Below are 11920 nucleotides of genomic sequence, written 5' to 3' on the forward strand. Positions count from 1 at the left end.
TAAAGTTTACATAGTAGTCAATACAATGACCTGAGACTTATAGGAATGATGTAAACAGATTGAAATAATTTTAGTCTGTTTGCAAAAGTTGAAAAGTAGTGTTTGGGAGAATGTTGTTAAAGGCTAGCTCATTTTGCTCATGTGAATGATTGACTCAATTAATGAAGTGGTTTATTGACTAACTAACATGGTTGATTGTTATATGTCTGTGGGACTGTGTCTTATGTCCATATCTCTCCTTGTTTGTGTGTGTGTGTGTCCTAGGTGGGAGACAGTTGGTTCACTGAGCTGGACTGTTCGGAGCGTTGTAAGTGTAACCCTGGCAACAACATTGTCTGTGAGCCGTGGCAGTGTAGTCCCGCCCAGGAGTGTAAGGTGTTGGAGGGAGAGCTGGCATGTGTTTCAACAGGTAAATGCCACACTCCCTTTCAGGGTTTTTTCTTAGTCTTTGTTGTGTTGTTTATTTTGCTACTGTTACAGGGACAGAAATGTTTTGGTTTCCCAGATACAGATTCCTAATTATAATGAATTATTAGTCCTGAACTAAAAAGCATTTAGAGAATCTCTATTGAACATGCTTCCAAGGCTTAATCTGTGGCTGGAAAACCAGCTCTAAGTATCTTCACTTGTGATTTGAAATGAATGTGACACTGCCTGTATATGACACACCATGAAGAACTCCCAAGAAGGCATCGCTAACCCAGATATGAATGTCTCTCTTCTCTGTGTCTCTCCCCAGGTTTGGGTGTGTGTCATGTAGCCGGAGATCCTCATTACTACACCTTTGATGGTGTCATGCACACCTTCATGGGCACCTGTACCTACACACTGGTGGAGGTATGTAACCGTCGTCTCTCAACCTCTCTTCCTCTTCCCCTCTGCCTCTCCCGATCCCTGTAACACATCTCGCTCCCTCCATCCCTCTCACCTTCCCTCCGACTCCCCCCCCCCCCCCCCCCCCCCGTTATCCCTCTCTCCCTCAGGTGTGTAACTCCACCAAGGTAACTCCGTTCACCATCGTGGCGAAGAACGAGGAGCGTGGCCAACCGGAGGCGTCGTACGTGCGCTCCGTCACGGTCTATCTTCCCAACGCCAACGTCACGCTTCAAAAGAGCAACAGAGTTCTGGTGAGATGTAGTTCAACTTCCAACCTTTGTCGTCCGTATTTGGTGAAAGTAGAAATGTGCGTATGGCTTACAGGCTTATGCCTCAGTCACATCACAGCAAACACAGACAGAAAACACGAAACAGAGAGAGGGAGAGGGATCCCTTGGGGAGCATGTCAGAGTAGCGAAAAGTAGAAGTTTGACGCTTTGGTTCAATCCTGAGCCCAGTTTCCTTTGTTTTCTCACCGTTTTAGTCAGATAATAGAGATACAGTTATGGTACGCTCTGATCGTTATTCATCTTCTTAATGAAGCTGGCAGGGTATCTCGGTCATTGCCTAGGGATCTATGGTGTACTAATAAATTATCTTGGGGGGGGGGGGGGGGGGGGTTAATTGGGGTGTTAGGCCTATTCTTGAGGGGGCTTCAACACCGCCAAGCCACTTTGTGGAACCGCCCATGGAAGCTGTGATAGTGAAGTCTGAGAAACAACAACCCATATGCCTTATTTGTTATTGATTTCCACTAATCACCTCTCCTTTACCCCCCCTCCCCCCTCCCCCTCTCTCCATTTCTCTCCCTCCTCTCCAGTTGGATGGGCGCAGGGTACGTACTCCTCTGTCCATCGGTGGGGCCAGGGTCTTGAGTAGTGGTGTCTACAGTCTACTGGACACTGATTTTGGCCTGAAGGTCAAGTTTGATGGAGTCCACCATCTGGAGATCACCATCCCTGGAGAATACTTCAACAAGGTACGACTGAGGCCCAACTATAGTAATGCTGCTGTATAATAATGCGTATTTAATGATGGTAAAATTAAGCCTTTCACACAATACATGTCTTGGCCATACTAAAATACTCCGATCTACATTTGAAAGGGACTTCTAATGATTTTCTCTGCCCTTTTCATTCATGGAATTATCCATACTGTTCAATTTTTTTGGGGGGGGATTTTAGTTTTTTGAATTTGACCCGTTTTCTCCCCAATTTCAATCTTATCTCATTGCTGCAACTTCCCAACGGGCTCGAGAGGCAATGGTCAAAGTCATGCGTCCTCAGAAACATGACCCGCCAAACCGCGCTTCTTAACACCCGCCCACTTAACCAGGAAGCCAGTCGCACCAATGTGTCGGAGGAAACACCATTTACCTGACGACCGAGGTCAGCTTGCAGGCACGCTACAAGCAGTCGGTAGAGCGCGATAAGCAAAGTAAAGCCCCCCCAGCCAAACACTCCCCTAACCCGGACAACGCTGGGCCAATTATGCACCACCCTATGGGACTCCCGATCAAATCAAATGTTATTTGTCACATGCGCCGAATACAGCAGGTGTAGACTTTACAGTGAAATGCTTACTTACAAGCCCTTAACCAACAATGCAGTTTCAAGAAAAAATAAGTGTTAAGGAAAATCTGTAGTGCCTTGCGGTCGGAGGCCGAGCAGTTGCCATACCAGGCAGTGATGCAACCAGTCAGGATGCTCTTGATGGTGCAGCTGTAGAACTTTTTGAGGATCTGAAGACCCATGCCACATCTTTTCAGTCTCCTGCGGGGGAATAGGCTTTGTCGTGACCTCTTCACGACTGTCTTGGTGTGTTTGGACCATGATAGTTTGTTGGTGATGTGGACACCAAGGAACTTGAAGCTCTCAACCTGCTCCACTACAGCCCCGTCGATGAGAATGGGAGTGTGCTTGGTCCTCCTTTTCCTGTAGTCCACAGTCATTTCCTTTGTCTTGATCATGTTGAGGGAGGGGTTGTTATCCTGGCACCACACGGCCAGGTCTCTGACCTCCTCCCTATAGACTGTCTCATCGTTGTCAGTGATCAGGCCTACCACTGTTGTGTCGTCGGCAACTTAATGATGGTGTTGGAGTCGTTCCTGGCCATGCAGTCATGGGTGAACAGGGAGTACAGGAGGGGACTGAGCACTCACCCCTGAGGGGCCCCCGTGTTGAGGATCAGCGTGGCAGATGTGTTGTTGTTACCTTTACCACCTGGGGGCGGTCCTTTAGGAAGTCCAGGATCCAGTTGCAGAGGGAGGTGTTTAGTCCCAGGGTCCTTATTTTAGTGATTAACTTTGAGGGCACTATGGTGTTGAATGCTGAGCTGTAGTCAATGAACAGCATTCTCACGTAGGTGTTCCTTTTGTCAAGGTGGGAAAGGGCAGTGTGGAGTGCAATAGAGATTGCATCATCTGTGGATCTGTTGGGGCAGTATTCAAATTGGAGTAGGTCTAGGGTTTCTGGGATGATGGTGTTGATGTGAGCCATGACCAGCCTTTCAAAGCACTTCATGGCTACATACATGAGTGCTACAGGTCGGTAGTCATTTCGGCAGGTTTCCTTAGTGTTCTTGGGCACAGGGACTATGGTGGTCTGCTTGAAGCATGTTGGTATTACAGACTCGGTCAGGGACAGGTTGAAAATGTCAGTGAAGACACTTGCCAATTGGGCAGCACATGCTCGGAGTACATGTCCTGGTAATCCGTCTGGCCCTGAGGCCTTGTGAATGTTGTCCTGTTTAAAGGTCTTACTCACATAGGCTACGGAGAGCGTGATCACACAGTCGTCCGGAACAGCTGATGCTCTCATGTATGCTTCAGTGTTGCTAGCCTCGAAGCGAGCACAGAAGTAATTTAGCTTGTCTGGTAGGCTTGTGTCACTGGGCAGCTCGTGACTGTGCTTCCCTTTGTAGTCTGTAATAGTTTGCAAGCCCTACCACATCCGAGCCGGTGTATTACGATTCGATCTTAGTCCTGTATTGACCTTTGCCTGTTTGATGGTTCGTCGGACGGGATAGCAGGATTTCTAATAAGCGTCCGGGTTTGAGTCACGCTCCTTGAAAGCGGCAGCTCTACCCTTTAGCTTAGTGCGGATGTTGCCTATGATCCATGGCTTCTGGTTGGGGTATGTACGTACGGTCCCTGTGGGGACAACGTCATCAATGTACTAATTGATGAAGCCAGTGTGGTGTGGTGCACTCCTCAATGCCATCGGAAGAATCCCAGAACATATTCCACTTCTTTACTGACCGAGTCGCTCATGCTTCCTGCTTTAGTTTTTGCTTGTAAGCAGGAATCAGGAGGATAGAATTATGGTCAGATTTGCCGCCTCTGTATGAGAGTTTTCCTGTTTGCTTATGGCCTTACATAGCTCATTGAGTGCCGTCTTAGTGCTATATAATGTCATAGAGCCCGACCGGTTGTGATAGATCCCGGGATTGAACCCGGGTCTGTAGTGACTCCTCTAGAACTGTGATGCAGTGCCTTAGACCGCTGCGCCACTCGGGAGGCCCTACTGTTCAAATTCTATTCACATTTATTTGATTTAGCTCTTTTTAAAGTAATTGACACTGTTTCTTGTACAAACTTCACTCTTATATCATTCCTCAGTTTCAATTCGCACCACTTTCCTTCCGTTTGTCCAGGTGTGTGGCATGTGTGGTAACTACAACATGAACGCCAAAGACGACAACCTGAAGCCAGATGGAAACCCAGCCAAGGACGTGATAGAACTGGGCAACAGCTGGAAGTCCGAGGGAGACTCCGACCCAGGGTCAGTAACCTCTAACCCCTCACCTTTGACCTTGTACTTTAGGCCAGGAGGCTACCACTAAAGCTTTGTCTTGGTCAGATCATGTGTTACTGTACACCTGAGTGTCCCTGAAACACTGACACCTGTCTATATCATTTATATTTTAGATACCTGGATCTTTAATAATATATAGCCTTAAGGCAAGCCAATGTTCAAATAGACCAGGTACAAATAGGCCAGGAGTAAACCACTCTGTCTGTACAAGGCTTGCAAAAAATATGTATAATGAAACATTCTAGCGACACTTAGTGGTGATTGATCATTAATCCTAATGGTCTGGCAGGAGGTACAATTTTCGGGTACTCTCTCTCCCTCTATCTAATCCATCCCTCCCTCCATCCCTCCAGGTGCTCGCCAGATGAGCGTCCCAACATCCACCCTAACTGCACGGCAGAAGAAGAGAAGCAGTACGAGACCCTGTGTTCTTCTATCATCCTCGGCGACAAGTTCAAGCCCTGTCACTCTTTCCTGCCACCGGAGGCCTTCCTGGGGAACTGTGTGTACGACATGTGTGAATACGACGGCATGCAGGCCACGCTGTGTGATAACGTGGAAGCCTACGCACAGGCCTGTCAGTCAGCTGGGGTTACCGTCGACTGGAGAAACAACACATTCTGTCGTAAGTGATGGGGGTAGAGGGAGGGAGATGGAGAGGGTGGGTGAGATGGAAGGAGAGAGTATTGGAGGGAGGATATAGGATACTATATAAATGAATGAAAATGGAAGGAAATTAATTGGCTTTGGAATTGAATTTGTAAAAGTAATACATGTGTAGGCCTATACTGTCGACCAATGATGCCGCAATTCAGATGAAACGCATCCATAGAGCCAATGTTACTGTAACTGTTACTGTACTGTATAAAAATATAGTATCTTTGATTATCGTCTAACCCCACCATCTCTCTTTCCCCCTCCAGCCCTGCCGTGTCCCCCCAATAGCCACTACTCTGACTGCACGCCCCCCTGCCCTCCCACCTGCTCCGACCTGTTCCCCATGTTCTGCCACCTTCCCCCCACCACCTGTGTCGAGGGGTGCCAGTGTGACGCGGGGTTCGTACTCAGCGACGGGAAGTGTGTCCCTCTGGCCAAGTGTGGATGTGTGGACTCCAATGGAGAGTACCATGATGTGAGTGCTGACTGTTTCGTTGACCAATCATTGCCCGCTTACCCGCACTACTTTACCAGTCATACACCCCAACTAAACACCGAAAAGTTCCTTTCAACTTAAGGGGATTGTCAGATGGCAAACATATTTGTACCATAGCCTGCATGATATTCAACTATGAAACAAGTTTGGTTAGACAAGAATCCAAACTCCACCAGCCAGACACAGATTCAACACATTCTCTATAATACCATTCAAACAAGGTTTCTTCAGACATACTGTATAAACAGTCAGCCGTAATCCTAGCGTGTGTTCTGTGTGTGTGTGTGTTGCAGATGGGAGACTCGTGGGTGACTGACCACTGTGCTGACAAGTGTACCTGTAACCTGGGAGGCTCCATCACCTGTTCTGACTTTCAATGTCGGGATGATTCTGTCTGCACTCTGGACAAAAACGGAGACCTCTACTGCAAACCTGAGAGTAAGTCCCAACTCTTCTCTCAAAATAGTCCCTGCAACTCTGCCCCCACTGCTATTTCTACCTAAAATATTAGGAGAAGGTTACTATTTGACAACTATACTTCCTCAATACAAACTTTTCTGTCTCTCTCTTTCTCCCCACCTTATTTCATCTCCCTTTCTCTGCCACTCCCCTCCCCTCTCCCCCTCTCCAGAATTCGACAGGTGCAATATCCACGGCGACCCCCACTACCGTACGTTTGATGGGTTCACCCACCACTTCCAGGGCCCCTACACCTACACCCTGACCGAGGGCCACTCCCTCCTCAGCTCACTGGCCTCCCTCCAGGTCAGAGGGAAGAACATCCGTCGCGGTGGCAGCAAGAAGATCTCCTACCTGGATGAGGTGTATGTCGATGTCTATGGAGTCAGCATCCGCTTCCTGCAGAAGAAAGTTGTACTGGTGAGTTAAATATAATATAATCCAACAATGCACGTTGCCTTGGCGACAGTAATCTAGCTCTAAAACCATGAGACTCTCCTTCCTCTCTGTTACCTTCCAGGTCAACTATGACAACACTATGAACAGTTATAACCTCTTGTGTCATCTCCCTGTACAGTTATAACTTCTTATGTCCTCTCACTACCCGTGTAGGTGAACGGTGAGCGTGTGGCTCCTCCTCTCAGTCCTAGAGACGGCCTGACCATCACGATGAACTCTAAGAACGTCCAGCTGGTCACCGACTTTGGCATGACGGTCCGCTTCGATGGCAAAATCCACGGAGGTAAGACACACACACACACACACAGAGAGAGAGAGAAAGAGAGAGATGACATCACGTCCATAGGGCAGCAACAAAGAGTTTTCAGACATCAGATGAGCTAAGAGAAGAACAGAATGGTCTAGAAAGTTAATTTAATTTACTAAATTATTTAATTAATAAAATGATGAAATATCTTATTAAGAAGAGCACTGCTTGTACTCATGCAATACTCTTTCTCCCTCCCTAACAGAGGTGATCCTACCCAGTACATACAAGAACAGGGTGAGAGGTCTGTGTGGGAACTACGACGGATCCTCCAAGAACGAGTACATGAAACCAGACGGAACTGTGACGCGGAAACTTGACGAGTTCGGCGAAAGCTGGAGAGTGACTGACAGGCAGGGGGCGGAGCTAGTGACAGCAGACCTCCCCAAGATGGTGCACCTGCACAGGTGGGAAGGAATCACTCGATTTATATATAAAAACATTTAATTCATTAATTTATTTGTTGGTTCATTCATGATCTATTTATAAACACAACCGACTGAAAAATAGGTTTGTTGAGATGATCGAGTGTACATAACTAAATATGACTGACTCTCCTTCCTTTGTTATTTTTCTCCTTCGCTCACCCTCTTCTTCAACCTCTTCTTCGCCCTCTTCTTCGCCCTCTTCTTCAACCTCTTCTTCACCCTCTTCTTCGCCCTCTTCACCCTCTTCTTCGCCCTCTTCTTCAACCTCTTCTCACCCTCTCCCTAGGCGTGATGTGGAGACAGACCCAGAGTCTGGCTTTGAGACAGCAGGTTGTACTGACGCTCAGCTGGCTGAGTTGAATGGTAACAAACAGTGCGGAGCCGTGTCCGACCCTACAGGACCCTTCGCTGGCTGCCACGCCCACCTACTGCCCAACAGCTTCCAGGAGTGAGTAGAGACTGTGTGTGTGTGTGAGAGAGAGAGCGAAAGAGTGTTTCTGTGTGCTACAGGTGGGTACGTTTGATACTTTTCTCTCAACCCATAACTTGAATTTATATTCTACTTTATATGTTCATACAACAGTGTTCGGATCTGTGTGTAGGTCTGCACTATTCCCTCCACTCACTGTCGTGTGTGTGCGTTTTAGGGACTGTGTGTTTGACCTGTGTGCGGATCAGGAAACCGCCTCTCTGCGTTGTGACAGCTTTGAGGTGTACGCCCTGGCATGCCAGGAGGCCGGTGTCAAACTGGGCAAATGGAGACAACAGCTGGGCTGTGGTAAGACGCACACACACGCGCGCGCGCACACACACACACACACGCACACACACACACACGCACACACACACACACACACGCACAGAAACGTGTGCACACACACAAACACTCGCGGACACAAATGAGCACACGCACAAATACACGCACGCACACACACTAGACTACAGAGATCTTATTAAACGCACATAAATGCACACATGCACCTTGTCACACACACATCAATGCACACGCACACTCACAGACACACAAATGCATACGCAAACACACATGCACTAATGCACACACACTCCAGTATTACACACACAAATTATTATATACACACAAGTACACACACAATCTATCCGAAATACAACCAAAATACATTCACTCACTGCTGTGTTCTTAATAAATGACTTTTTTTCCTCACTTGTAATCCCTAGCAAACTGATTCTGCCAAATCATTTTGGCAGTAATACTTATTTTCAACTGCCCTCCTTTCAACACCCCTTATGTGTTTGTTGCTAATCCTGTGTCCTCACTTTCTCCCTCTCTTCCCCCTCCTCTCTCCCTCTCTCCCTCCTCTCCTCCCCCCTAGTCCTGAGCTGTGTAGCCAACAGTACCTACTCTGAGTGTATGTCCCCTTGCCCCGCCTCCTGCGCTGACCTGGCCGCGCCTTCCGATTGTGACTTCACTGCCTGTGTTGAGGGGTGCCAGTGTGCCCCCGGTTTCGCCATGAGCACAGGCAGCTGTGTGCCCTATAGCGAGTGTGGCTGCAACTACCTGGATAGATACTACCCGGTGAGTTAATACAGCTGTTGCAGAACATGGTGTGGTGTGTATAACTCAGTCTCTTTCCTCGTACATGTCTCTCGCTCTACCCCATTTTGATCTCTCTCTCTCCCCATCCCGCCATTCCCTTCCTACCCAGCTCAAGGAGAAGTTTGTGACAGAGGACTGTGCCCTGTCGTGTGAATGTACGGCCTCGGGCGCCGTGTGCCAACCCAAGGGCTGTGCCGACACACAAGTCTGTACCATTTTCGACTACGCACGTGACTGCTACAAAAGTGAGTGTGTGTCTTTGTGTGTGTCTACTGAAACATGCATTTGTGCCCCTAGTAGTTGCAATAAGAACAACTTCAGTGTGCAAAATGGACTGAAATGTCTTTGATAAAAAACGCACCCTCTCGCCCTCTCTTCTCAGTGAGTCCGTGTCTGTCTTACCCCTGTCTAAATGGCGGTACCTGCTCTGAGTCTACCACTACAGTTGACTCAATCACCTGCCAGTGTAAAGAGGGCTTCGAGGGCAGCCTGTGTGAGATCGAGAAGACCGAGACCAGCGGAGGCCTGGGTACGTGATTAACTGGAGCTAATACTATACCGTACTGTATGGGACTGTACTGTACTATACTAGTCTGTATGGGACTCATATGTATTGTACTGTACTGTATGGGACTGTACTGTATTGTACTGTATTATACTATACCGTACTGTATGGGACTGTACTGTACTATACTATTCTGTATGGGACTCATATGTATTGTACTGTACTGTATGGGACTGTACTATACTGTACTGTACCCGGTAATCCTTGTTGGGACATAGCAGTTGTTAGAAATAGCATACAGGCATACCAGTGTTGTAACTGTCTCCTGCTTCGTCCCACAGATAAGAACACGATCATCCTCATCGCAGTCCTCGTGCCTCTGGGAGTCATCATCATAGCGCTGATCTGTGTGTTATGCTACAAATGCTGTCGAACGTAAGTACTGTACAACAACCACTAAAACACAGCCTGTTAATCGCAGAGCAAAATCTACTCTGACAACATGAAATAATCAAAGATCAAGTCGATCATGACAGCTTGCGTTATTATTCAGTGTACAAGACAGAAGAAGCTAACGTCACCTGTCAGTGCAGTATTTGTATTCCTATGTAAACGGATGCTAACTCTCTAAACCATTTTGTGTTCACAGGAACAAAAAAAACAAGTGTGATTCTGACAGCACAGATTCAAGTAAGTGCCTATCTCAATCTCACTTAAAACATATATCAACTTTTACTTTCACTTACATTATTTTTTACCTACTTAGCTAATATTATACTAATATTATACTACTTAGCTAATATTTTCCCAATAAAACCAGGCCAAGGATTTAGATGGGAAGGATATAGTAAACACCAGTAGAACTTGAATTTGAACCAGTAGAACAAAGTTCCCTGTTCAGGTCAATGATGCCATAATGGGTGGACTCTAGACCATTTTAAATGAGTAAATTATTTTGAAGCAGACTATTGGCAGTCAGCTAAAGAGAAAAGCACAAGAAAAACACCTGTCACCTGTCACCCACCTATTCAGCTGATTTATTACAGAGGCAAGTGGACCTTGCCGTGTCATAATTCTATAACCTCAACCCTTACCTTAACCTCACTGATATAACACTAACCTTAACCTAACCCGTGTTCCTAAACATAAACTTAAACATAACCTTCATTCATTTCGACCCTTATGCCTAAACTTAAGTTTTTTTGTAATTCTATGAAGCCATGATCAGGAGGGAAATTGTGAAATCAATGCTCATACTGTGAAAAAGAAGTGCTTCGGTTCTTCCACTGGATTGCATGACAAGTAGTTCTGCCCTCCATCCTTCCCAACTAAACCCTTGGTGACCTGGCCAGGAGAAACTCCTGGACCTACCTAATAGTACCTGTCATAAAACAACAAATTCATGATAATAATAAACATTACACCTCTCTCTCTCTCTCTTTGTCCTTCTTCACTTTCTCTCTCTTTCTCCTTCTTTCCCTCCCTCGCTTATAATTATATGAATTTAATTTCTACTAGGCATCCAATACCGCATGCATCTTAAGGACAGCGACGTCGTGTACGAAAACCTGGACAATCAGCAGAAGAACGCAAGTGACATCATGACTCCCATGTAGATGGAGAGAAAGAAGAGTAGAGAACATAAGAGTTTCATTTACTGGCAGATGAATGTACGGATATCACACTCACTCACTCACTCACTCACTCACTCACTCACAAACAATGCACACCAATTCAGAACAGTCCGTAACGTCAATGTTACATATTTGCCGCATTATTCTTTTTGGAATTTGTTAATATTATTGTCATTATATTATCTACTTTTATTAACTTATTAATGCTTTTGTTGTAATTTGAGAATGTATGAATTATGATCCAGGGAAAAGTGCAATTATAAAATGCCTCAAGTGCCTGAGATGTAATTTATTGAAGTGAATTAAATTGTTGCTGCAAGCTTAACATTACTTGTCATGTCAGTCTTCTCTGCCTTACCTGTCCTACAGTAGCACGCCTGTGTCTGTCTTACCTGTCCTACAGTAACACACCTGTGTCTGTCTTACCTGTCCTACAGTAACACACCCGCGTCTGTCTTACCTGTCCTACAGTAATACACCCGTGTTTGTCTTACCTGTCCTACAGTAACACACCCGTGTTTGTCTTACCTGTCCTACAGTAACACACCCGTGTTTGTCCTACCTGTCCTACAGTAATACACCCGCGTCTGTCTTACCTGTCCTACAGTAACACACCCGTGTTTGTCTTACCTGTCCTACAGTAATGCACCTGTGAAAGTGGTGTGCCACAAGGATGTTGTAGTACCCATTCAAATCCCATATTCTCTC

At 46.4% G+C, this 11920-nt stretch overlaps 1 protein-coding gene across 1 annotated transcript in view; it reads left to right on the plus strand.

Annotated features, from left to right (window-relative positions):
* zanl (zonadhesin, like) overlaps positions 1 to 11519 on the plus strand; it is a 79076-nt gene extending 67557 nt beyond the window's left edge. The window contains exons 34-52 of the mRNA XM_071331375.1: positions 265 to 409; positions 740 to 837; positions 984 to 1127; positions 1697 to 1855; positions 4531 to 4658; positions 5045 to 5316; positions 5615 to 5823; positions 6138 to 6282; positions 6476 to 6723; positions 6916 to 7045; positions 7275 to 7476; positions 7784 to 7945; positions 8145 to 8275; positions 8850 to 9052; positions 9183 to 9318; positions 9456 to 9602; positions 9920 to 10013; positions 10228 to 10268; positions 11097 to 11519. Coding sequence (XP_071187476.1) covers positions 265 to 409; positions 740 to 837; positions 984 to 1127; positions 1697 to 1855; positions 4531 to 4658; positions 5045 to 5316; positions 5615 to 5823; positions 6138 to 6282; positions 6476 to 6723; positions 6916 to 7045; positions 7275 to 7476; positions 7784 to 7945; positions 8145 to 8275; positions 8850 to 9052; positions 9183 to 9318; positions 9456 to 9602; positions 9920 to 10013; positions 10228 to 10268; positions 11097 to 11194 — 2892 coding nt within the window. The 3' untranslated portion in view covers positions 11195 to 11519. The remainder of the gene's footprint in view (positions 1 to 264; positions 410 to 739; positions 838 to 983; positions 1128 to 1696; positions 1856 to 4530; positions 4659 to 5044; positions 5317 to 5614; positions 5824 to 6137; positions 6283 to 6475; positions 6724 to 6915; positions 7046 to 7274; positions 7477 to 7783; positions 7946 to 8144; positions 8276 to 8849; positions 9053 to 9182; positions 9319 to 9455; positions 9603 to 9919; positions 10014 to 10227; positions 10269 to 11096) is intronic.
* The last annotated feature ends 401 nt before the right edge of the window (positions 11520 to 11920 follow it).

Source organism: Salvelinus alpinus, chromosome 11 (genome assembly GCF_045679555.1).
Source record: "Salvelinus alpinus chromosome 11, SLU_Salpinus.1, whole genome shotgun sequence".
NCBI lineage: Eukaryota > Metazoa > Chordata > Actinopteri > Salmoniformes > Salmonidae > Salvelinus > Salvelinus alpinus.